Source organism: Orbicella franksi, chromosome 4 (genome assembly GCF_964199315.1).
Source record: "Orbicella franksi chromosome 4, jaOrbFran1.1, whole genome shotgun sequence".
Taxonomy (NCBI): Eukaryota; Metazoa; Cnidaria; class Anthozoa; order Scleractinia; family Merulinidae; genus Orbicella; species Orbicella franksi.
The window spans coordinates 31,488,884-31,516,163 of NC_138148.1; the positions used below are offsets into that span (position 1 = coordinate 31,488,884).

At 40.6% G+C, this 27,280-nt stretch overlaps 3 protein-coding genes across 3 annotated transcripts in view; 1 reads left to right on the forward strand and 2 right to left on the reverse strand.

The window, feature by feature from the left end:
* The window catches only part of LOC145483989 (uncharacterized), a 301,335-nt gene that overhangs the window by 27,819 nt on the left and 246,236 nt on the right, over positions 1-27,280 (reverse strand). The window lies entirely within an intron of this gene.
* On the reverse strand, positions 4,218-6,178 carry LOC145483996 (uncharacterized). Its single transcript, XM_081462588.1, has 5 exons — positions 6,092-6,178; positions 5,227-5,289; positions 5,059-5,103; positions 4,847-4,919; positions 4,218-4,630 (listed from the first exon to the last, which is right to left on the reverse strand). The coding sequence occupies exons 1-5, from the start codon at positions 6,176-6,178 to the stop codon at positions 4,302-4,304; spliced, it is 597 nt and encodes a 198-aa protein (XP_081318714.1). The 3' UTR covers positions 4,218-4,301.
* On the forward strand, positions 13,881-14,648 carry LOC145484549 (uncharacterized). Its single transcript, XM_081463138.1, has one exon. It carries the CDS (start codon positions 13,881-13,883, stop codon positions 14,646-14,648), a length of 768 nt encoding a protein of 255 aa, XP_081319264.1.

Sequence of the window (27,280 nt, forward strand, 5' to 3'; positions counted from 1 at the left end):
TGGCTTTGCGGGCCTAAAAAGTTTCCGGGGCTTTCGAGAAACGGGCCCCTCCCGATTGTGCTCATAAAATACTGCATGCCAAAAAGTTGCTAAAAACTTGCCAAAAATCCAAAAGTTGTACCTAAATTTCAAACTTTGCTACCTAGATTTCTTGATATTTTTATTTAAACGTTGACTGAAGCTTTAGTCTTCGTTCTTCAAAATAATTGCTAACATGGGTTAATAAAAATAGCTTGAAACTTAGCCGTAAATATTTGCTCGGCACAAATATGGGCGAAATTTAATTAAGGACACTCTTAATTGTAACGGAACAAAACACATGCCAAACGTTGTCAAGTGACAGGTTATGTGTTCAAACTTCAAAGAGTTGATAAAGATTCAAGAAATTCGCATAAATTGAAGTTTTCCACGAAATCGTTGACTTTTTCGTACTTGATATATGCTCTAAACCTATATTTTACTGAAAAGTTGCTCAGAAAGGCAAAAATTGCTCGAAGTTTCTAGAACGGCAAATATGGGCCATATTAAAGGAGGCAGCATGGTCGAGTGGTTAAGGTGGCTGAACACAGTTTTAGTGCAGAGTGCACTATTGGGATGGTTTAGCGGGCTGCTGTTCGCTAACGCCATAAGGTGTAAACTTTAATGTTTGTTTAATTAATTAATTTCAATTGTCAATTAACCTTGCAGGAAGGGGGGCTAGGAAGGGTAGGTACCCGAGTACACTACACAAAACGTGTCATACTTACGCTGATTTCTTATAAACATGACAAAGCTATATATATATGTTTTCGCAAATCTCCTGCTATCCTTGTCTTGCTATTCTCTTAAGGTGGCTGGTACCAGTTTTCTCGCGCTGGGAGTAGATCATCATCGTGCGTCACGCGTGAGTAACACGCACGATAGAGGCGCGAGATTTAAAACCCGAAAGACCAAAACAAATATGGCGGCGCGCGGCTTTTTCCGTGCAAGGTCACTTTTGTACTGTTGGAGACGAAATTCGCATATAAAGGAGGCTTAACCTGCTAGAACAACTTAAGTCAACTCTGTGTTTTTAAGAAAAATTGTTTCGGGAATTCAATCTTTCCCAAATTTCAAAGGCAATTCGATCGATCGTAACAGCCACTGGGAGCGTATAAAGGACTCGCAAAACATAGCAAATGTACCCAGAATTTGTGTAAAAATCCTACAGAGTAACCCCAGGAGGTTGTCTTAAACGACAACTACAACTTTAAATGATGTTTTAGCAGCAAACAAAACAAAACGCCTGTTCGGAGCCCGCTCGCCCGCGCGAACACACGAAGCAGTCAGCGGTAGTCAAAACGGCTCATGAGCAACTGCTGATCTTATAAAGTCTGGATTTTTGAATGCGTGTCTACGCGCGTGGGAATAACGGAACTCGCGAAGGCTTTACATGAAAACAAGCTCGGTGACCCCTTCTTTTTATTGTTTTAATGTAATATTATCATTGAGAAGAAACGTCAGAAAAAAATTTTTAAAATCCTACGGAAGGAAATTTGCACTTTGCGCAAATTGCCGTTTTTCCAAGTTTACAAGAAATCAGCTCCGTAAAATTATTTTAAAATTGTTGTGCATTTTCATTTTCAGATGCCAAAAGTTGTTGAATAATAAAAACACGGTGTCACCGGGTTACTTTTTGAGTTATTAGTGACATAAGCGAAAAATCAGGTCTGGAAAATCCTTTTGGAATGTTGCCATGGTAACTGCTGACGACAAAATAACAGCTGTTTTAGGTCAAGTATAAATTATATGATCCAAACCTACAAAAATATTACAGTGGCCCTGTTCTGTCTCTTTGCTCTATTCTTACAAAGTTATGAGCCGTCAAAAACCTGAAAACTGGTACGAGCCACCTTAAGAACAAAAGCAATTTGCTCGAAACGCATGCGCAGATAAGTTAGCCTTGAGTGTCGACCACTAGCTGAAATTCTGCAAGGAGAAAAGGCCTAGTTGACTACCTAGGGAGAGAACGGCAAGGGCGAGGACCTGTGTGACTACTGTATCAGAGCCGTAAATTGCACTCTGCACTATCTGAGATTGTCTCACTCAAGCTGATAACTGTGTTTCATTCACCTTTTTCTCTAAAACCCGTGATCCCTCGGTCGCCAAAGATGTCAGCAAGTAAGTTAACAACACAAACTTTGGGTTTTTGATAGTTTAGCTGACGTATGTGCCGTTGCCATGGCAACGTGAAAAATATAAACAGGCCTTTAAAATCGGTTTAGTTTATTTGTGGAAAATCTAGTCATTAGATTTTCTCTATAATTTGCATGCAGCAAGCTTGTGACTATGCTCACAAGTTAACACCATTTTGATAATAATTTAAGATAGAGATCTTTAATTATCCCTTGTTGAAGGCTCGCTGGAATATCTAGAATTTCCCTTTTTAAAGTTCAATTTTTTTTCCTAAAGTATTTTCGTGCCAAATTTCGTGAATTTCTAATGAGGGGTTCTCGAGAAAAAGGCGTATTTCCGAGAAAGCAATTTTTCTTTTAATCGCAAATTTTTGACTTACTACGCATGCGCTGCATTCAACTGGGTACTTTCGGTAACAATGAAAAAGCTGAGAAGTGCTGGGTTCTTTGCATCGTTGCCTTTTCTAACATATCTTTGTAATAAAAAAATTAAAACTATCAATTGCGTTCAATTATAGAGAAAAAAGCACAGATAGTGTGGGGGTTGAGTAAATAAAATGATCGCTCTATTGACGAAAGCTCAAGTAATCTGCGCGCGCTCAAAGGAAAACGTCAGTGTTTTTCGATATTTTATGACGTCAACATGAGCACAAAAAGAAAAACTGATAGTGAATTTTCTTGCGTTTCCTAGGGTGAAATTCCGTAAAATTTGGCAGACTGGTAATAAATATTTTACTTTAGTTGGAGCTCGTTTTTCAGCGAAATTTATCAGACCAGTTTTTCTTCAGCGGTTAAAGACATTTTCAGAAATCTAAAAAACTGCCAATACAAACCCTACTTTTTTCGTGTTTAAAATTCGTATATATCCCGCCGTATTCAATGTACCGTAAAAATTTTAGAAAATTTCATCTAAGAAAATTTAAGAAAATCACAAATAAAGCCATAAAAACGGTAAACAACGCATTTGTTTGGGCATTTATGATTCAACATTAAAAGCCAAGATTTTAACAGAGATCATACTAAATCAACATATCATCATTGTTTATTACATTTAATAAGTTTGAAAGGACTTTGTGTGAAAACGAATGCAAAAACAGCATTCAAAACATAACACTAACGCGCACAACGTGATAAATGATTACCCTATGGAGCCACCTTAAGCCGCCGGACTTGAATTCCGGAGATCGCGGGTTCAAGTCCTGCTCTGACCACTTAGCTGGAGTTCTTTCTCGGTAGGCCCTAGTTCAACCCCTCGGCCACGTTTGTAAATAGCCAACTGGTCTGCCTCGAGGCAATTGGAATTTTTAGCCATGTTATTTTCATTTACATTATTTTTTTCATTATTTGATGTCCATTGGCCCTGAAAAGCCCATGGAGGGAGTGGTCAATTAAGATATTTATTCATTTATTTTTTAACCGCAAAAAGTTGCTTTAAACGACAAAAGTTGCCAAGCACAATCGTGACGGGCCTATAAACAGGTGAATTGAAGTTGTAGGGAAAATTGCTGAAAAATAAGTGCAGAGGCATAAAGACCAGGGGAAAGAAAAATTTATTTTTACTCATGATGATAGGAAAAGGTCAATTCTATCCTTGTCTCTGAGTAAGCATTTAGAAAGGAGAAGCATTAAATGTCAAAAGCTATTGAGAAATTCATTGCCCTGATAAGTTTGAAACTCAATCAAATTCTGTCAGAGTTGCCGGTAAACCAACATGTTGAACTTCTTACTAAAAATCCAAGTTCAGTTTTAACATTTCCTTTGCACGCATTGCCTCAGAGTGGTAAGTGCGGAACTAGGGATGAATCAGAAATTAGGAAAATTGAATTTATAGTGTTTTTATACCAGAGGACACTAAAAAATGACAATTTGTAGGTTATGAAAGCGGAAAACATTTCAGTTGTTGGTCATTTATCTGGCTGACACAGAAATTAACAAATATATCTGGCACCATCCTTTTTTATTTTAATTCTTAAAAGAAAAATTACAATCACCAAGCTGAACGGATATAAACGTGAATTCAAAGTGTCTTTTAATCTACAAATTAGCAACATCATAACAACAGTTTGGTCAAAAAATTTACCGAGCTTTGAAACCCTTAGTTAATGAGGATATGGTGCAATTTCGTTCGCAACAAGCAATGATTGACACTCAAATCAAAAAAGCACCGAAATAACTGTGACTGGCAGACATATAGACTGTGATGGAGTAGGTCGCTTCCAACGAGATGACGTCACCAGCCTTGAGGTTAAACACCCCTCCAGAGTGCAGAGCACCTTGGCCGGTTCCTGATTTCAGTGGATGTATCATGGTAACGCGATTGTTGTTTACACGAACTATGACTCTCCCAGTGGAGAAATAGTAAAGTTGTGTGTAGATGTAGTACCGTCCAGGGGTGGGCACAGTCAGTTTTCCGTCGTGGTACTTCATGCCGCCTGCTAGGTGACTGTGAGGGATACTGACAGACCAGTCCTTTATCACTAGAAGGAAATTAAAAATAAAACACGTTATTCAAAATAAAAATACGTACGCAGGCACTAGTGGTCTTTTACTTTGCTGTACTTTGATTTATCAACGAGAGTCTGTTTTTGCAATTATTTATTAAAAACGTCAAAGTCAATTTCAAAAAGACTAGAAGTAACACCAGAATTTGAGATCCCTGATATCACATTGCGCGAAGAGGATAATTAAAATACCTGTGTTGGCTTGATAAGTCACGGTTAAGTACTTATTGACAGCTTCAATGTGAGCAGAGGGTTTGTTTGGATCCTGTGTTAGCATAAAAGATAAAGGAAATGCCAGACTAGCTGTTAATTAAAATCTTTAGACTTAAAGACATCCAGAAACTAAAGTGTCTTGAAATTAAAACTCACAGGCGGAGAGAACGCACATTTTTACTCATGTTTACCTGTAAATGGCATTTACAATTTGTTCCTGATTCTCCTTTCTCGCCCTAAAAGGTAACATGTTTTGAAATCAGGGTCATTTATGCCAGAAATGTTGCTGAGTATGACCTAAGTTTTACGCGGTCTAAGTAGATGGAACTACAGAAGAAAAGCTGACACTGTTACTGTACCTTCATGCCTTCTTTACCGTACACATTGATGTTGACGGGATTACACGGTGTTGCACTCTGTGACTGAAAATAAGTAAGACGCACAAATGAACTTATAATAGGGAGACCAACTGTAAGTAAATATATGAATTACTGCTGAACCATTATCTAGCGTTCAATGTTAAAGGAATCCAACTCAAACTTCGAGGCGACTCATGAACAAATCTTTACTTTTGCTAAACAAGGCTAAACAAGACCCGACGCTGAAGCCGATAGCATCCTGACTGAACAATTTCATGATTTTTGCATCGCAGCTCATCGCACAAAGACGACAGTTTTTGAGAATCCTCTATGTCAAGGAATCGAAAAATCAATGTTTTCAAGGAGCGTCCATTGAATTTCCTAAATCGGAAAGCTGCCGTTAGATTTCAAGTGTCTTGGCAGAAAAGATTTCATTCACCTTTTTCTCGAAGATAAAATTCGCCGATATATACGATCCACCTTCGATGGATATTACAGGATCAGATATAAATTTCACATATACATATACAGTTTGCTGTAAACGTTTGAGCCACAGAATACAGTGGAATCCCAATTTCTCGAACCCTCAGTTTTTCGAAGCTCCCGTTGACGCGACTGACCCAAAAGTCGTTTCCTTCTCCCCAGTCAAACACTGTAATTTTGCCCCCGATTTCTCGAACTATCCGCTTTCCGTGGAGTTTCGAAAAATCGGGATTCCACTGTAATAACAGATGGCTGTAAAAGATTGAATAGCTTTAAACTGACGACAAACTCCGATGCACTTTTTCGAACGCACTGTGTAAGAAGTTTTTTTCTTCAATTATCCCATCCTGTTATTCTGGTTGATATCAAATCCTCAACTTACCTGACAAGCTCCGGTTTTACTACCCGAGGAAAACTTGGTATAAGCCAAGAGAGCAAAAAGCAAAACGAATTTCATCTCGGCAGCCATGATGTTTGGTCCTTTCTATCGAAGTTGAAATGATGACACTTCGGACGAAAACGCATATAAAATTATTTTTTACTGATTTATTGTATATATAAAAGCTGGTAAAAACATGAACTAACTTTTCTTTTAAAAAAAAAGCAACAAAACAAAATATTCATAGCTTTTGTTTCTATCCTTGACCTAAGATTTGCAACTTCGAGTATCTTTTATAATTGATACACATTTCGCAACTTGAATTTCCTTCTCGTTAGAGGAAGTTCCGTTATATTTCCGTTATATTTCTTGGGTTTTTTTCATCGGTTATTATTAATTCAGTGCTATCTTTTTGTGCAATATAAGTCATGAAATTGGTCACGTATCATAAGGTAACTGAAATTAAAACAAAATTGATAAACAGACTGATGACAAGATGAAACAAAGAAGTAAGAAGTTAATGCCTGAAGGCATCTCATAGATAATAGAGATAGACATTGCCTTGACATTTTTTTTATTATGATTATGATTATTATTATTTTATACGACAATCACGGCTATTAATCACTTCTAATGAAAGTGCTGTGTCTGCTGGTTTTACTCATTTCTCGATTGAAGCTGTTGTTAATTAGTTGTTATCCGGTTCGACTGGTTAACAAGCTCAGAGAAAATACCTAACAATATTGCTGCGTGCCGAAAAACTTTGAAACTCTCTTAAAAAAAATATATGCACTGAAGTCATCGCAAAATAAAACATTTGATGAACTAATCACTGGTGATTTAAGGTATCAATGTACTCCAAATTCGATCATTTTTCAAGAAAATTGTTTTTCGCTTTTTCAGATAGATCTTATTGCAATCTTTCATTTAAAAACAATTCTATGAAAAAGATTGATTTTAAGCAAAGTTATTAACGAAAAACGTTTCTTACCATTAATTATCTGTAATTGATAGCTGTCAACACGTTGTCATGAGAAGTAAATTTGCATTAAAATATCACGTAACAGACGCGGCGTTGTGCTACTTTCAAACGTTTGTTGTTTGTGTTTTAAAATTGGTCGTCGACGTGTTGCTTCGAGTGTTTTGCTTTTGTAGATTATAGGTTTAAAAGCTTATGGTATATCTATTCCATGTCGTCGAATAAAAAACGCAAAAGTCCTTGTGCTTTTGCAAGTGCGAAGAAACCTTCAAAGAGGAAAAAGCTTTCGAATTCGATAAGGATCGAATTGATTTGTTAGCTGCTATCGACTGAGGTTCCTACTTTGAGCAGGAGAAGTTGATTGCTCTAATCATAAGTTCCTTGGCGCTTTCGCCGTTCGAAGTGGTAACTTCTTGATCTCTACGCGTACGCGCACGTCCCCGTGGGTTTCCTTTCCCTTGTTTATGCGAACGCTTTTTACCTGTCTTTGGCATCTCTCAACCTGTTTCGTTAGATGGAATGTGAATCCACATTAGCTAGGGCATTTAAAAAATGAAAACGAAAAATTGAACGAAAATTATTGGGCGAGCGGCGGAATTCAGACCTTGCAAAGGATATTTCCCGCCAGGAGCAACATTTGAGCCCGCTTCGTAATTGATATGAGCTCTATTGTTAAAGTAGACTACGAGTAGTCCCTCTTTCGCTTAGTCCGTCGTGCGTCACGCGAAAGAAAACCGCGAGAAAAAAATGACCGCGCGAAATCCTGGGGCCGAGGAGTGCGCGAAAGGAGGGACTACCGCCTAAGCCCAAGAGTTTGCTCTTTCACGGCCTAGTGATTTTTCGGTGTAGGATTTCTAATCTTGACGTCCTCTGATTATCGCCTGTTGTCAATAACCCCGGGAGATATCCTGAATAAAATTGCTCTACTCTACTCTTCAAAAAGCCAGGCAAAAACATATGCCGTGAGAAGTATATCTTCGTTCAGTATTCGTTCAATGAAACTGCAAAAGAAGTTTTAAAAAGAAGACGGCGAATGAGACATCAGATAACGATTTTCGCTGCGTCTATAGGTGTAAATCTAAAAATCCGGTTCAATCTTTCAAATGGACAGCAGAAAGGCCAAGCTCAGTGAATTTATATTCACTGACTTGGACGATGCTGTTGAGCGGCGAAATCACTAACATGCTTGCAGTCAGTTTGGGGGCGGAAAGCTTTGCCAAACAAAACACTGGATAAATTTAAATCTTTCCAAAGCCTGTTGGCCGATTCGCAAGAACATTGAGGGTTGCGAAGCGTGATTCCAACGCTTCAATTTGCTCTGGTACCGCTCCGATTTGCTCCGGTTCCAAAACATTCCTGCAAGACGTCACACGTATCTCGAATGTTGACAAGACGTTGTCAACGCTCCTAACATAAGCCAATCATATTTTTGCGTTGTGAGAGCAACGCATAATTCAAACTCTTGGGCTTAGGCGGTAGTCTCTCCTTTCGCGCGCTCCTCGCCTCCAGGCTTTCGCGCGGCCATTTTTGTCTCGCGGCTTTCTTTCGCGTCACGCAACGACGGACTAAGCGAAAGAGGGACTACTCGTAGTCTATTGTTAAAGTAAAATTAGCCTTCAATTGGTCGATCAGCGGGTCATTAATTTTCACACGTTTTGTGTAATTATCTCATTAATTACACCGGAAGAACGCCACAAAGTATATTTTCCTTCAAAGCGCACATTTTGGGTTCCTTTCCGACGAGTTTTCAACGTTTTTCGCTGACATTTGGAGAGAAAGTTGCCCGATAATCAGGCAAAACATTGTCGGGAAAATTTTATTTTTTACTTCTTTCAAACGTTAGGACTATTTTAGTGAAGAGAACTCTCTCAAAGTTTAACTTTTCTTTGCCATATATTTGTCGTTAAGTCGTAAGTCCTTCCATTAGCACCTGATAAGCCTTAAAGATAGCCGTGTCAGAAACAAACCAGACAAGTAATCAAAATTTCCCGACACTTTTTTAGAGAAAGGTGTCAAGAAGACATAGCGATGTTGATCGCGTTCTCCCGCTCAAATCGACCGGAAACGAACTTGATTAGTGAACCTCTGTACTTTGAGAAATAGCGCGCTATATTTGGAAAACCTTAAATTTTTTATGTTAATGAATATACCTTCGTAATCTACAACTATTAAGCTTTCAGAAAAGATATACTTTACTGGGGTTTGCGTCAAACGTCCGACCGTAAAGCGGCGCCAAAGAATGATGATCATTTCGGGTACACTGATACCTTAACGACAATAGGAAAGCCACGGAGGTCGAGTTTCAAAGTCCTTGATTTTTTAGTGACCTAGCTGTAATAATCGATCTTTTAACAAATAGTTCTCAGTCAAAGAACACATGCAATCACAGAGGCGCTGGTGATATATGTAACAAGTGTGAGGGCCATACTTGGATAAAGTATGCCCGTAGTCTTGACAGTACGGACCGAGCGCAGCGAGCTCCCTACAAAAAAAAAACAAACGAACAAAAAAAAAGACCAAGAAAATAGTCATGCCATTATTGTTATTGTCAATATACAAGGCCAAATGATATCAAGAATGCGAGTTAATAATACAAATGAATAAAGCCTGGTTTTCACCAGCGACGCAAGCACAAGCGAAAGCACAAGCGCAAGCAATGGGGATGACCCAAGTGAAAACAAAATTCCGCGTGGATATGTTTGGCCAGTCATTGAAAACACTGGATCTTGCTCGCGCCTAAAGCCTGGTTTTCACTGGCGACGCAAGCGCAAGCGCAAGCACAAGCGCAAGCACGAGCGCAAGCGATAGGGATGACCCAAGTCACTGAAAACGAAATTCGACGCAAGCACAAGCACAAACAAAATCATCAGCACACTCCGAATTGTTTAGGCGCGAGGTAATCTGGATCCAGTGTTTTTATTGGCAAAACATAACCACGTGCGGTAAATATCGTTGTGCTTGTTGCAGTTCAAACGCAAACATAAACGCAAGAACAAGAAAAAAGAAAAATTTTGATCCTTGCGCTTGTGCTTGCGTTTGTGCTTGCGTCGCTATTGAAAACTAGGCTTAACTGTTGATTCAACAAGCTATTAAAGAGTCAACACAATCCAGTGAACTTATTACAAATTACAGCAAAAACTACTTGAAATCGTCTATAAATAATAGATACATCGAAAAGTTATCTGTGAGAGTACGAATACCAGTGAGAGTACTTGGTCATGACGAGGCACACGGGGCTTCTACTGTAAGTACCGCAGAGAAATGGTAGGAAATTTTCCTAGCATTCCTTACATACTCTCACTAGGGTTCTTCGTCTTGCGGCCAGGGAAGGCGTCATAATCTGTTTCAGTGACATGTCGATGATATTAAATAAAAAATAAACCAGAAAGAGCCGATGGAATATGAGACAAGCTTTAAAATGAAGTCATGATATTAATAGTGCTTTAAAAGTAAATAGTGCGTTCGAGTCATTCCCGATGCTTTCAAATGATGGCGGACTCCACCGACGCCAATAATCTGGAACGAAACAAAATCATTATATATCGGATCACGTCTAAACACACGTGAAGAAAGACTTGGGCAGGAAAAAAACGTGAGCGGACAAAACCGGGGAATGTCGATAAATCAAGTAATCCCGCAATGATGAACGAATTACACAACATGAAACTTCCTCTGCTTCTCCCCCTGAACCAAGTTCAGATCTACGAACTGAACTTAAAGATACCAAAGTGCCTACGAATGGATGTTGAGCGCGGCGAGCAGACGTAAATGTGTTGTTAATTTACCCAATGAAAGCCATCAAAATAAACTCTGAGCTTGCATCGAGATGCTTGTCCGGGCGTAAAGGAGCGTTTGATTGATCAATCTAGCTAAAACAGATCTTAAGGAATAAAAACCCAGATGATCTGGAATAATTGTCTGAGTATGTCGTTGGCAGTGGGAGCCACGTGCAGTATTATCATGCTCGGCAATTGAAGTTATTGTGTAGAAAATATCGCACAATTACACAGCCGAGGGCAAAAAAGAAAAGAAAAACAAGGAGAAACTTAGTACATTGAGCTAAGATAGATTGTCAGTGCTTTAGGTGCCAAGGAAAGCTACCAATGGCCTGGCCAATCGCTTGGCCAATGGCTCGTACACGCAACGAATCGTAAAAGTCCGTAAGTAATGACCTCCGAAAGAAGTGAGCCCACTCCCCCCCCCCCTACCCCCATCCCTTGAAAATACAGGAACTAAGGTTCAAAAGTATAATTATTTTCCCAATCAATAACCTGAATAACGTACAATAAACTGATGACGATTCAACTAGGGAAGGTATAGCTTATTCCAGGAGGCGTCATGAAGCGCCCTGGTAAAACAAACCCCGCAAAACTTTCATCAAGTAACAAGAAGGTACTAACAGGACCTTTTCTTCAAATTGAAATTACTAAAATTGACAACTTTGCATCATTTTTAACTGGAACGCATAAAAAAAAAAAACGTTTAATCATATTGAAATTAAAAACTCGGCCAGAGCAGTTGTTATTTATAAAGCAGACTAACGTAGCAGTGCATCATGAACAGTAAAAATAGTTTAAGGTATCTTACATCACGGTCTAAGTATAAAGTGCCCACTCATGTGCCAGCAACATAAATTTGAACTGGAACGAAGATTGTTTTTACGAATTACACCTACAGCCTTAGAGAAATACAGCCCTGTTCTCATAGAATTAAAAAGAAGAGATACTTACAGTAGAAGTCATTTGCGTCCCCTCATGGGGTAAGAGATTCTCGCCCATACCGACTTTCTTTTCTCTCGTAAGTTCTCGAACGTTTAGAGGTGCGACACACTCGCGTTTTAGGTACAGGGATCCCAACCAATGCTTACCTAACTTTTTAAAGATGCTACTTTTAGCCCTCCCCCAAATCTACACACGTGTATTTCACTTGTGGAAAACTATCGATTTGCACAGTGTTTGGTTTAGAGATTCTCGCCCATATCAACTTTCTCTTCTCTCTCGTATCAACTTTCTCTTCTCTTCTTCTCTTTCTCTTCTCTCTCGCGCGTTCAAAGATGTGCTTACCTAACTATTTAAAGATGCTACTATTAACCCCCCCCCCCCCCCAAATCTACACATGTGTATTTCACTTGTGAAAAACTATCGATTTGCACAGTGCTTGGGTTGGAGATTCTCGCCCATATCAACTTTCTTTTCTATCGTAAGTTCTCGCGCGTTTAGAGATGCGCCACTCTCGCGTTTTAGGTGCGGGGATCCCAACCAATACTTACCTAACTTTTTAAAGATGCTACTTTTAGCCGTTCCGCAAATCTCCAAACGTGTATTTCATTTGTGGAAGACTTTCGATTTGAACAATGCTTAGGTAAAGGATTTTCGCCCATAGCAACTTTCTTTTCTCTAGTAAGTTTTCGCACGTTTAGAGATGCGCCACAATCGCGTTTTAGGTACAAGGATTCAAACCAACGCTTACCTAACTTTTTAAAGATGCTACTTTTAGCCCTCGCCAAAATCAGCACACGTGTATTTCACTTATGGGAGTCTAACGATTTAGACAGTGCTTGGGAGAGAGATTCTCGCCCCTATCAACTTTTCTTTCACTACTAAGTTCTCGGGCGTTTAGAGATGCGCCACAATCGCGTTTTAGGTACAGAGATCCCAACTAATGTTTACCTAACTTTTTAAAGCTGCTTCTTTCAGCCCTCCCCCAAAACTAGACACGTATATTTCGCTTGTGCAAAACTATCGATTTGCACAGTGTTTGAGGCGAAGATTCTCGCCCATATCAACTTTCTTTTCTCTCGTAAGTTCTCGCGCGTTTAGAAATGTGCCACACTCGCGTTTTAGGTGCGGCGATCCCAACCAATGCTTACTTAACTTTTTAAAGATGCTACTTTTAGCCCTCCCCCAAAACTACACACGTGTATTTCACTTGTCGAAGTCTTTTGATTTTGATAGTGCTCGTATAAAAGGTTCTTGCCCATATCAACTTTTTTTTCTGTAGTAAGTTCTCGCGTGTTTAGAGACGCGCCACACGCGCGTTTTAGGTGCAGGGATCCCAACCAATGCTTACCTAACCTTTTAAAGATGCTACTTATAGTCTTGTTCCAAATCTACACACGTGTATTTTACTTGTGGAAGTCTATCGATTTGGACAGTGCTTGGGTGAGAAATTCTCGCCCATCTCAACTTTCCTTTCTCTTGTAAGTTCTCGCGCGTTTAGAGATACGCTGCACTCGCGATTTAGGTGCGGGAACCCCAACCAATGCTTACCTAACCTTTGAAACATGCTACTTTAGGCCCTCTCCTAATCTACACACGTGTATTTTACTTGTGGAAAACTATCGAATTGCACAGAGTTTGAGTTGGAGAATTCGCCCATATCAACTTTCTTTTCTCTTGTAAGTTCTCGAACGTTTAGATATGCGCCATACTCGCTTTTTAGGTGCGGGGATCCCAACCAATGCTTACCTAACTTTTTAAAGATGCTACTTTTAACCCTCCCCCAAATCTACACACGTGTATTTCACTTGTGGAAGTTTTTCAATTTGGACAGTGCTTGGGTAAAAGATTCTCGCTCATATCAACTTTTTTTTCTGTAGTAAGTTCTCGTGCGCTTAGAGATGAGCTACAATCACGTTTTAGGTGCGGGGATCCCAAACAATGTTTACCTAATTTTTAAAGATGCTACTTTTACCCCTCGCAAAAATCTGCACACGTGCATTTCACTTGTGGAAGTCTGTCAATTTCGACAGTGCTTGAGTGAGAGATTCTCGCCCCTATTATTTTTCTTTTTTCTATTATTTTTCTTTTTTCTATGGAGGATTTGTCTGCTTCAGGATTGTGCCAGGACCCACCATCTGAGCCTGCGAAATTGATAGTCTGTCATAACACCACGCTTGCTGGATTACTCGATCGTCATGCGCCGCTAAAAACCAAAACTGTCACGGTTAGACCCCAAGTACCTTGGTACTCGGAGGAAATCCGTGAGGCTAAGAGAGCACACAGGCGCGCCGAAAGGAAATGGAGAACTACCAGGTCTGTCGCTGATCTCGTTTTATTCAAACGACACAAAAACCATGTTACGCATTTGCTGAAAGAAGCAAAATCAGCTTTTCTAACGGATTTTATTAGCCAGAATTCTGATAACCAAGGCAAGTTATTTCGTGCTGTGAAAAACCTTCTGGTGGTAAAGAACTCGTTATGCTTCTCGGACTATACGGACAAATCAGCGCTTGCAAATGACATTGGGAAGTACTTTGTGCAAAAAATCAGCCGACTGCGCGAAGAGCTTGACCAGGGTTATGTCCCTAATGATCAGGGTTATGTCATGGATGACAGTGTTGTAAATAGGGACTCTACAATTCCTCCGACTCGTATTGAAGCTTTTGAGCTATTAGCCGAGGATGATGTGCGTATGCTCATTGCGAACTCTAAATCAACATCCTGTTGCCTCGATCCCATATCCACGCACTTACTGAAGTCCTGTAGTGAACCACTTATTCCGGTGATCACCAACATAATTAACAGCTCGTTGGAATCGGGAATTTTTTCTGGAAAGAGGCCGTGGTCATACCACTGTTAAAGAAACTGGGACTCGAATCTCTCTTCAAGAACTTGCGTCCTGTAAGCAACTTGGCTTATATTTCCAAGCTCACTGAGCGCGCAGTATTCAATCGGACATACGACCACCTTGTCCGGTCCGGTCTCTATCCGCTATTACAATCGGCATATCGCCGGTATCACAGTACGGAGACAGCGTTGGTCAATATTGAATATGAATATGAACTCGCAGCGTGTTACACTACTTGTCCTCTTAGACTTTAACGCTACTTTTGACACCGTGGACCACGCGATTTTGTTAAAACGCTTGACCACTGATTTTGGTATAGGCGGGAAGGCTTTAGAGTAGTTCTCGTCGTATTTGTCGGGACGCAGCCAGCGTGTTTTGTTTGAGGGGGCTACATCTGATAGCTTCGATCTGCGTTTTGGTGTCCCACAAGGCAGCCGTCTCGGCCCGCTTCTATTTGTGGTTTACGCCTCCAAGCTCTTTGAGATAGTACAAGTCCACCTGCCGAATGCGCACTGCTTCGCTGACGACACGCAACTTTACTTGTCTTTTAATCCTAACAGTCCTACGGATCAAGTGAAGGCATTGGAAGCCATGGAGCGATGCATTAGTGACTTACGTAAATGGATGTACCGGGACAAATTAAAGATCAACGATGATAAGACTGAATTTCTTGTTATCGGATCGAGACAACAGTTGCTGAAAATTAATCACAGTTCAGTCCGTGTTGGCATGATCGATATTAAGCCTGTTAAGATAGTGCGTAATCTAGGCGCCTGGTTCGACTCGCATTTTTCTAAGTCGACCCATATTTTTAAGTCTTGTAGTGCGGCATTTTTCTGGTTACATAATATCAAGAGAATAAGCCACTTTCTGCCTAGGGATAAATTAGAAATGGTATTGCATGCCTTCGTTACCAGTAGAATTGATTATTGCAATGGACTTCTCTATGGACTACCGGACTGTGAAATAGCTAAATTGCAAAGAGTACAAAACGCTGCAGCTAGGCTGCTTATGTCATGTAAAAAGTATGACCATATTACGCCCATTTTGATAAATTTACACTGGTTACCAGTAAGATATAGAATTAATTTTAAAATTTTATTACTTACTTTCGAAGCCCTCTATTGTATGGCACCTAGTTACATCATTGATTTAATTCATATTAAGACTATTACACGCTATTCGCTGCGCTCTACTGAAGGTGTTTTATTAAAGCATCCTTCGGGGAGAATGAAAAAGTCATTTGGTGACAGATCCTTCAGAGTGGCTGCGCCCACTCTGTGGAACGCTCTTCCTGTTAGCTTCCGCATGATCAAATGTATTTCCACTTTTAAGTCAAATCTTAAAACTTATGTTTTTAAATTAGCTTTTAATATTTCTTAAATATGTATATATAAATAAATGATGTAGTGTTTTTTATTATTTTTAAATTTTATTGTAGATTTTTAATACTTGTATAGTTTTAGGTTATTTATTGTTGTAATGCGCTTTTGATCACCTGGTACGTTAAAAAGCGCACTATAAATTAATAAATTATTATTATTATTATTATTATTATTATAGTAAGTTCTCGCGCGTTTAGATATGCGCCACAATCCCGTTTTAGGTGCAGAGATTCCAACCAATGTTTACCTAACTTTTTAAAGATGCCACTTTTAGCCCTCCCCCAAACCTACACAGGTATATTTCACTTGTGAAAAACTAACGATTTGCACGGTATTTGAGTCGGAGATTCTCGCCCATATCAACTTTCTTTTCTCTCGTAAGTTCTCGAGCGTTTAGAGATGCGCCACATTTGCGTTTTAGGTTCAGGCATCCCAATAAATGCTTACCTAACCTTTGAAACATGCTACTTTTAGCCCTCTCCCAAATCTACACACGTGTATTTCACTTGTGGTAAACTATCGATTTGCTCAGTGTTTGGGTTGGAGATTCTCGCCCGTATCAACTTTCTTTTCTCTCGTATGTTCTCGCGCGTTTAGAGATGCGCCATACCCGCGTTTTAGGTGCGGGGATCCCAACCAATGCTAACGTAACCTTTAAAACATGCTACTGTTAGCCCTCCCCCAAATCTACACACGTGTATTTCACTTGTGGAAGTTTTTCGATTTGGACAGTGCTTCGGTGAGAGATTCTTGCTTCAAACAACTTTCTTTGCTCTAGTAAGTTCTCGCGCGCGTAGAGATGCGCCACACTCACGTTTTAGGTGGAGGGATCCCAAACAATGCTTACCTAACTTTTTAAGATGCTACTTTTAACCCTTCCTTAAATCTACCCACGTGTATTTTAGTTGTGGACAATTATCGATTTACACAGTGTTTGGGTTGGAGATTCTCGCCCATATCAACTTTCTTTTCTCTCATAAGTTCTGGCGCGTTTAGAGATGCGCCACACTCGCGTTTTAGGTGCGGGGATCCCAACCAATGCTTACCTAACCTTTTAAAGATGCTACTTTTAGCCCACTTCCCAATCGACATACGTGTATTTCACTTGTGCAAGCCAATCGATTTGGACAGTGCTAGGGTGAGAGAATCTCGCCCCTATCAACTTTCTTTTTTCTCGTAAGCTGTCGCGCGTTTAGGGTTGCGCCGCACTCGTTTTTTAGGTGCGGAGATCCCAACCAAAGCTTACCTAACTTTTTAAAGATGCTACTTTCAGCCCTGCCCCAAATCTACACACGTGTATTTCACTTGTGGAAGTCTTTCGAGTTGGATAGTGCTTGGGTAAAAGATTCCCGCCACTATCAACTTTCTTTTCTGTAGTAAGTTCTTGTGTTTTTAGAGATGAGCCACACTCGCGTTTTAGGTGCAGGGATCCCAACCAATGCTTACCTAACTTTTTAAAGATGCTACTTTTAGCTCTCCCCCAAATCTACACTCTTGTATTTTACTTGTGGACGTTTTTCGATTTGGACGGCTTGGTTGAGAGATTCTCGGCCCTATCAACTTTCTTTTCTCTACTAAGTTTTCGGGCGTTTAGAGATACGCGACACTCCCGTTTTAGGTGCAGGGATTCCAACCAATGCTTAGCTATTTTTTTAAAGATGGTACTTTTAGCCCTCCCCTAAATCTACACACGTGTATTTCACTTGTGAAAAATATCGATTTGCACAGTGTTTGAGTTGGAGATTCTCGCCCAGAGTGCTTGGGTAAAAGATTCTCGCCCCTATCAACTGTTTTTGCTCTTGTAAGTTGTCGCGCGTTTAGGGATGCGCTACGGTAGCGTTTTAGGTGCGAGGATCCCAACCAATGCTTACCTCGCTTTTTAAAGATTCTACTTTTAGCCCTCCCCCAAATCTGCACACGTGTATTTCTCTTGTGGAAGTCTTTCGATTTGGACGGTGCTTTGGTAAGAGATCCTTGCCCATATCAACTTTCTTTTCTCTCGTAAGTTGTCGCGCGGTTAGAAATGCACCACACGCGCGTTTTAGGTGCGGGAATCTTTACTAATGCTTATCTAACTTTTTAAAGATGCTACTTTTACCCCTCCCCCAAATCTACAAACGTGTATTTCACTTGTAGAGGTCCGTCGCTTTGGACAATGCTTAGGTTGAGTCTCACCCAGTTATATCTTTTTTTCAATCGCGTGTTTTCGCACGTTTAGCGATTCGGCACACTCGCGTTTTCTGTGTGGGGATCCCAAACTATGCTTACGAGGCTCTTTAGAAATGGTACTTTTGGTCCTTTCCCAAATCTACACAAGTGTATTTCACTTGTGAAAGTTTATCGATTTGGACAGTGCTTGGGTTAGATATTCTTTATTCCCATGTCAATTATCTTTTCTCCCGCGTGTTCTTGCACGTTAAGCGAGGCGGCACACTCGCGTTTTGGATTTGGGGGTCCCAAACTTTGCTTACACTCCTTTTTAAAGATGCTAGTTTTAGCCCTCTTCCAAATCTCCAACGTGTATTTCACTTGTGGAAGTCTATCGATTTGAACAGTGCTTGGGTGGATATTTTTCACGATGTCAATTTACTTTTCCCTTGTCTTTTCCCGCGCGTTTAGCTATGCGGCACACTCGAACTTTTGGTGTCGGAATCTTAAATTATGCTCACTGGTCTCTTTAAAGATGCTAGTTTTGGCCCTCTCTTAAATTTACACACGTGTATTGTTTACTTGTGGAAGTCTTTCGATTTGGACAGTGCTTGGGTAAGAGATTCTCGCCCATATCAAATTTCTTTTCTCTCGTAAGTTCTCGCGCGTTTAGAGATGCGCCACAATCGCGTTTTTGGTGTGGGGATCCCAAAGTATGCATACCGGTCTCTTTCAAAATGCTAGATTTGGCCCTCTCCCAAATCTACGCACGTGTATTTCACTTCCGGAAGTCTGTCGGTTTGGACAATGCTTGGGATCATGAAGATTCTCGGCCATTTATATTTTTTTCTCTCGCGTGTTTTCGTGCGTTTAGAGATGCGCCACACTCGCGATTTTGGTGATCTCAAACTATGCTTACTGGACTTTTTAAAGATGCTACATTTGGCCCTTTCTCAAATCAACGCACGTGTATTTCACTTGTGGTAGTCTAACGCTTTGGACAGTGCCTGGGTTAAAGATTGTCGCCCATTTATATCTCTTTTTCACCTGCATGTTTTCGGGCGTTTAGCGATGCGGCACCTTTGCGTTTTTGGTGTGGAAAACTTAAACTATGCTTACGGGGCTCTTTAAAAAATGCTACTTTTGACCCTCCACCAAATCTACACAAACGTATTTTACTTGTGTAAGTCTATCGATTTGGACTGTGCTTGGCTTGGAGATTTTCGCTCATGTCAACTTTCTTTCTCTCGTAAGTTCTCGGGCGTTTAGAGATGCGCCGCTCTCGCGTTTTAGGTGCGGGGATCCCATTCAATACTCACCTAACATTTTAAAGATGCTACTTTTAGCCCTCCTCCAAATCTACACACGTGTATTTTACTTGTGGAAGTCTATCGATTTGGACAGTGCGTGGGTGAAAGATTCTCGCCACTATCAACTTTCTTTTCTCTAGTAAGTTCTCGCGCATTAAGAGATGCGCTACACTCGCAGTTTCGGTGTCGGAATCTCAAACTATGCTTACTGGACTATTTAAAGATACTAGATTTGGCCCTTTCTCGAATCTACAAACGTGTATTTCACTTGTGGTAGTCTGTCGCTTTGGACAATGCTTGTGTTGGAGATTCTCCCCCATTTATATTTTTTTTCTCTCGCGTGTTTTTGCGCGTTTAGAGATGCGCCACACTGGCGATTTCGGTGTCGGCATCTCAAACTATGCTTACTGGACTTTTTGAAGATGCTAAATTTGGCCCTTTCTCAAATCTACACACGTGTATTTCACTTGTGGAAGTCTATCGATTTGGACAATGTTTGGGTTTGAGATTCTCGTCTATATCAACTTTCTTTACTCTCGTAAGTTCTCGCGCATTTAGAGATGCGCCACAATCGCATTTTAGGTGCGGGTATTCCAACCAATGCTTACCTAATTTTTTAAAGATGCTACTTTTAGCTCTTCTCCAAATCTACACACGAGTATTTAACTTGTGGAAGTCTATCGACTTGGACAGTGCTTGGGTGAGAGATTCTCGCCCCTATCAACTTTCTTTTCTCTTGTAAGTTCTCGCGCGTTTTGAGATGCGCCACTCTCGCGTTTTAGGTGCTGGGATCCCAACCAATGCTTACCTAACTTTTTAAAGATCCTACTTTTAGCCCTCCCCTAAATCTACACAAGTGTATTTTAGTTGTGGAAAACTATCCATTTGGACAGTGCTTAGGTTGGAGATTCTCGCCCAAATCAACTTTCTCATCTCTCGTAAGTTCTCGCGCGTTTAGAGATGCGTCACACTCTCGTTTTAGGTGCGGGGATCCCAACCAATGCTTACCTAACTTTTTAAAGATGCAACTTTTAGCCCTCCCCCAAATCTGCACACGTGTATTTCACTTTTAGAAGTCTATTGATTTGGACAGTTCTTAAAGTCGCCGAGACCGGGCTACGCGCAGCGTGATTTTGACCAACATTGGATCGATGTCCACGAACTTGGTTAATATTTCCGAGTCCCAGGGACTCTAAACTAATTCGAGAAGACTTTGCTTTTCAGTGAATTGGACAGAGGAAAAATTTTTGAACGCTTGGTTATGAGTAGTCTGGCCGAAATATAGCCACTTAGTGACTAGAAAGTCGTCGAGACCGGGCTACGCGCAGTACGATTTTGACTAGGTTTGGGTCGATTTCCAGGAAGTTGAGCGATATTTCCGAGTCCCAGGGAATGTAAACTAATTCGAGAAGACGTTGGTTTTTACTGAAATGGACAGAGGAAAAAATTTTGAAGGCTTGATTATGAGCAGTCTAGCCGAAATATAGCCCCTTTTTAACTCACTTATTGACTAGAAAGTCGCCGAGACCGGGCTACGTGCAGCGTGATTTTGACCAACTTTGGGTCAAGGAACTTGGGCGATATTTCCGAGTCCCAGGGACTCTAAACTAATTCGAGAAAACACGCGAGTCAATAAAAGATATAAATGGGCGAGAAAATTTAACCCAGGCATTGTCCAAAGCGGCAGACTTCCACAAGTGAAATACATGTGTGTAGATTTAAGAAAGGGCCAACTCTAGCATCTTTAAAAAGTCCAGTAAACATAGTTTAAGATTCCGACACCAAAACAGCGAGTGTGGCGCACCTCTAAACGCGCGAGAGATCACTTACGAAAAGAAAGTTGATATAGGCGAGAATCTCTTACCCAAGCACTGTCCAAATCAATACACTTCCACAAGTGAACTACACGCGTGTATATTTCGGGGAGGGGTAAAAGTAGCATCTTTAAAAGGTTAGGTAAGCATTGGTTGGGATCCCCGCACCTAAAACGAGAGTGTGGCGCATCTCTAAACGCGCGAGAACTTACGAGAGAAAAGAAAGTTGATATGGGAGAGAATCTATTACCCAAGCACTGTCCAAATCGATAGACTTCCAAAAGTAACATAAGTTTGTGTGGATTTGGTGGAGGGCCAAAACTAGCATTTTTAAAGAGCCCCTTAAGCATAGTTTAGGATCCCTACACCAAAAACGCGAGTGTGCCGCATCGCTAAACGCCCGAAAGCACGCGGTTGAAAAAAAGATATAAATGGGCGACAATCTTTAACCCAGGAATTTTCCAAAGCGACAGACTTCTACAAGTGAAATACACGTGTGTAGATTTGACAAAGGGCCAAATATAGCATCTTTAAAAAGTCCAGTAAGGATAGTTTGAGATCACGACACCAAACTCGCAAGTATGGCGCATCTCTAAACGCACGAAAACACGCGAGAGAAAAAATATGAATGAGCGAGAATCTCCATCCCAAGCATTGTCCAAACCGACAGATTTCCACAAGTGAAATACACGTGTGTAGATTTGGGGGAGGGCGCGTCTAGCATTTTTAAAGAGCCCCGTAAGCATACTTTGGGATCCCCACACCAAAAACGCGATTGTGGCGCATCCCTAAACGCGCGAGAACTTACGAGAGAAAAGAAATTTGATATGGGCGAGAATCTCTTACCCAAGCACTGTCCAAATCGAAAGACTTCGACAAGTAAACAATACACGTGTGTAAATTTTAGAGAGGGCCAAAACTAGCATCTTTAAAAAGACCAGTGGGTATAATTTCAAAAGCAAAAGTTCGAGGGTGGCGCATAAATAAACGCGCGAGAAAAGACAAGGAAAAAGTAAATTGACATCCTGAAAAATACCCACCCAAGCACTGTTCAAATCGATAGGCTTCCACAAGTGAAATACACGTTGGAGATTTGGAAGAGGGCTAAAACTAGCATCTTTAAAAAGCGATGTAAACCCAAGCATTGTCCAAAGCGATAGACTTCCAGAAGTAAAATGCACGTGTGTAGATTTGGGGGAGGGCTAAAAGTAGCATCTTGAAAAAGTTAAATAAGCATTGGTTAAGATCCCCGCACCTAAAACGCGAGTGTGGCGCATCTCTAAACGCGCGAGAGCTTACGAGAGAAAAGAAAGTTGATATGGGCGAGAATCTCTCACCCAAGCACTGTCTAAATCGAAAGACTTCCATAAGTGAAATACAGTCACGTGTGTAGATTTGGAGGAGGGCTGAAAGTAGCATCTCTAAATAGTTAGGTAAGCATTGGTTGGGATCCATGCACCTAAAAAGAAGAAAAGAGAAAAGAAAGTTGATATGGGCGAGAATCTCTCACCCCATGAGGGAACGCAAATGACTTCTACTTTAAGTATCTCTTCCTGGCGTTTTTCTTTTCTTTTTTTTTTTTCTTTTTCATTTTAAATTCTATGAGAAAAGGGCTGTATTCCTCTAAAGCTGTGAATATAATTCGTAAAAACATTCTTCGTTCCAGTTCAAATTTATGTTGCTGGCACATGAGTGGGCACTTTATATGTAGACCGTGATGTAAGATACCTTAAACTATTTTTACTGTTCATGATGCACTGCTACGTTAGTCTGCTTTATAAATAATAACTCCTCTGGTCAAGTTTTTGATTTCAATATGATTAAACGTTCTTTTTATGCGTTCCTGCAAAGTTGTCAATTTTAGTAATTTCAATTTGAAGAAAAGGTCCTGTTAGTACCTTCTTGTTACTTAATGAAAATTTTGCGGGGTTTGTTTTACCAGGGCACTTCATGACGCCTCCTGGAATAAGCTATACCTTCCCTAGTTGAATCGTCATCAGTTTATCGTACGTTATTCAGGTTATTGATTGGAAAAATAATTATACTTTTGAACCTTAGTTCCTCTTTTTTCAGGGCATGGGGGGTGGGCTCACTTCTTTCGGAAGTCGTTACTTAAGGACTTTTACGATTCGTTGCGTGTACGAGCCATTGGCCAAGCCATTGGCCAAGCCATTGGTAGCCATGCATGGTCACCTAAAGCACTGACAATCTATCTTAGCTCCATGTACTAAGTTTCTCCTTGCGCTTTTTTTTGTTTTGTTTTTTTTTTTGCCCTCGGCTGTGTAATTGTGCGATAGTTTCTACACGATAACTTTAATTGCCGAGCATGATAATACTACACGTGGCTCCCACTGCCAACGACATACTCGGACAATTATTCCAGATCATCTGGGTTTTTATTCCTTAAGATCTGTTTTAGATTGATTAATCAAAGGCTCCTTTACGCCCGGACAAGCATCTCGATGCAAGCTCAGAGTTTATTGTGATGGTTTTCATTGGGTAAACAAGACATTTAAGTCTGCTCGCCGCGCTCAACATCCATTCGTAGGCACTTTGGTATCTTTAAGCTGCAGTTCGTAGATCTGAATTTGGTTCAGGGGGAGAAGCAGAGGAATGTTCATGTTGTGTAATTCGTTCATCATTGCGGGATTACTTGATTCATCGACATTCCCCGGTTTTGTCCGCTCACGTTTTTTCCTACCCAAGTCTTTCTTCACGTGTGTTTAGACGTGATCCGATATATAATGATTTTGTTTTGTTCCAGATTATTGGCGTCGGTGGAGTCCGCCATCATTTGAAAGCATCGGGAATGACTCGAACGCACTATTTACTTTTAAAGCACTATTAATATCATGACTTCATTTTAAAGCTTGTCTCATATTCCATCGGCTCTTTCTGGTTTATTTTTTATTTAATATCATCGACATGTCACTGAAACAGATTATGACGCCTTTCCTGGCCGCAAGACGAAGAACCCTAGTGAGAGTATGTAAGGAATGCTAGGAAAATTTCCTACCATTTCTCTGCGGTACTTACAGTAGAAGCCCCGTGCGTCCCGTCATACCAGTGGCTGGCCATTTTCCGATTTAGCTTCAGTATAGAATTTAAAAGTAACTCATCTACCTCAACCGGTGTTATGACACAATTGAAGTCAACTTTCAGCTTTGGTTCGTCACACCCTTTCTGGAATTTTTTGATCCCTCACGAAATGACTCTAATTGGTTAAAATCCATTGGATGATGAAGCAAGAACCAATCAGCTGTAGGGCCGATAACGCATTAGCTGCCCACTGTCAGTCATTTGCGGCCCGCTGAGCACGTGTTTCCAAGAGGCCAAGTTTCTATTTCAGTGGCCGCGTATATTGATAATAATGGTTATTCGACCATATAAAGGTGAGGCTTTTTGACTGCCAAAGATTTAGAAGGTTCTTTATTGAGTTAATTTCTGTTCAAAATTTATTTTCATAGAAATGTTCTCATTATAAGTCAAATAGATTCCCAATGCTTATATCGGTTCCAAAGGCCAAGCTATATGGAAAGGTGTCGAGGTAATGTATCTACAGGACCCTAGCCACATTCCTTCAGGTTTGGACTTATTTTATTCTAAGCCTGAAACGTCTCGGAACTCGGAAGATGCTCAACATTTCAAAAAGGTTTTTCGCTGGAGATACATCAGAGACGAAAGCGTTCCTCTAGAGTTTTGCTTCAAATCTCCATTCAAACTGTTACCCTTGTTGGGTTGAGCTAGCTAGTACGTATATAACGTTCTAATTATACAATGACAGGAAAATAGTCAAAATAATTTGCATTCTTGTTCAGTGCAAGGGCAGAAGTGGAGAGGAATGAGGGAGCAGTTCACCTATCCTATTCTTCTTAAAAACGGTACCGTAGAAAAGCTGTGAATATTGTGGCGCTCACCAGAACGAGTCCTCGGAGATAAATGTAGATATATCGCCAACACATTTGTGAAAAGGAGCAATACAAGTTTAGTGTTTCGCGGTCAATGAAACATCCGGATTTAACCAAAATAAGTGCACGCAATACAAATTTAACTCGACACTTGACCAAGTGCTTTTAATCATAACCATATACATTTCAGCCGTACACGATTACATCATCGATGCAGCAACAAGTTCGTAGCAAAAGATTGCAATCAGATCAAGCTTGTTATATTAGCTATAAATCCTGAAATTCTACAACACCCAAATGTTATATAAGTGAAATAAGCGACGTAAAATGGACGCCAGGAGTAAGAAAATTCAGAGTTTTATGCTCCATATATGGAAGAGAATACAGTGCCCCATACATATCCAGACGGTTGAGGGTTACCCTCATTCACGGAGGAACAAATGACCAAAATCAAGCGACTGGTTTAAGACTCCGTCACAGCTGTGGCTAGAGATACCGCTCGCGCAGCCACTGGAGCTATGCAGTCACATATACAGGCACCGTCTTCACCTGTGACTCCATCATCCCAAGCCCTGATGCAAAGTATCCCTAGGAGTACAGCCATTTTAGGCCCACAAGAACAGCAGCAGCAAGTTGGACAGAGTCCTTTCGCTGGCGCCATGCCATCAGGGAGCACCTTTTCAGGAGATTCCTGCAAACTACGTTAAAGAAATCCAATCTGTTAAGTTCTTTGACCTTTACGAACTTCTTCCCAAAAACTTGTCATTGCATGACGAAGAGGACAATCTCAACCTTTTGCTCCCTTGATCTGAATGCTAATTCTCCTTACCTACTATGGTGTTTCAGAGAAACTCTAGTCGATGGTTTCCTCCTCACCTATTTGTTTTACGATTTTCTTTTTATTGTAAGGAGAAATAACATATCAATCACTCTTGGGAGTGAAGGTATTAACGGGTTCAGTATTGAACTTGGTTTGTGGTTCGTCTTGGGGAATACACTGCGTGTATTTTTCGGGATGAAGTGCACCCATAAAGGTCACCCTTTGCCCCATAGACTCACTTATTTCTTCTATTCTGGGGCACGGAGCCCCAGTGAGACTTTACAACATTGTTACCATAGCAACTATGTGAAAATCTTTTAGGATAAGGATCTCTTTCATTGGAGATCTTGACCCCTTTGGTTTCTACAGAAAGCTGGGTTGTTAGAACAGCAGGTTCAAGTTAAGTTCAAGTAAAAGGGATCGCTGTTTAGATGTTTAACTTGCCAAGGGCGTCATCTGTCACGAACTCAATGGAGCTGGAGTATCGGGAGACTGTACAACTCGATGTTATTTCTAGCCTGCGAGCAGGCTCAAGTTGGAGCAAAGCACGCGCGAAATCGAGCGGCGAAGCCACAAGACGAGAAAGTGACTTTCTTGGCGCCTCTTCACCAGACTTCTTCTCCCAGGATCGCATTGCTCTTCGCCGCTCGCGCACGTGACTTGAAGGTGAGCCTGCTCGCAGGCTACGTAATTTCAAACGACTACGTTTGGACATTTGGACTACGTTTGGACAAAACTCCATTCTCAGCCTTTCATAAATTATTATATCCGAATTCAGTGGCTCACAGCCACTTTGATTTGAACTACGCAGGATTTTTTTTCTTTCAATTCCCACGATTAAATTTATCGTCGATTAAGTGTCCTAATCGTGAGTTAGTTAATCGTAGGTTAAAAAACGGTTGTTTAAAGAGATATTAGTCGGTCGATTTACTAATCCGCGATTAACCGTAAAATGAATTGATTATAATTTATTTTGCGCCAGTTTACGTCTTAAAATTGCCGGAAATTCCTCTCTCTATTTTTTCAATATGGCTTCCCCTGCGGAAAAAGTGCGCAGAAATTTCCGATTTAACCGAAAATTCTGAAGAGAACATGGACATTTTGCAAAGCAAACAATATCTGGGAAGAGATAACGGAGGCCGGGGAGACCGCAAGACAAACGTTAACACTGCTGAGATTAACGTCGATTAAAAACCGAATTTATATTATTTTCCCTTCGAATCTCGCAGTACTCTAAAGCCATTTACTTTGTTTATCAT

Excerpts from the sequence above, each read along its gene's own strand:
- LOC145484549 (XM_081463138.1), top strand. The coding sequence starts at position 13,881 with ATGGAGGATTTGTCTGCTTCAGGATTGTGCCAGGACCCACCATCTGAG.
- LOC145483996 (XM_081462588.1), bottom strand. The coding sequence starts at position 6,178 with ATGGCTGCCGAGATGAAATTCGTTTTGCTTTTTGCTCTCTTGGCTTAT. Across the intron at positions 5,104-5,226 it reads ACGGTAAAGAAGGCATGAAG|GGCGAGAAAGGAGAATCAGG; the intron begins GTACAGTAACAG and ends GTTACCTTTTAG. Across the intron at positions 4,631-4,846 it reads GACTTATCAAGCCAACACAG|TGATAAAGGACTGGTCTGTC; the intron begins GTATTTTAATTA and ends ATTTCCTTCTAG.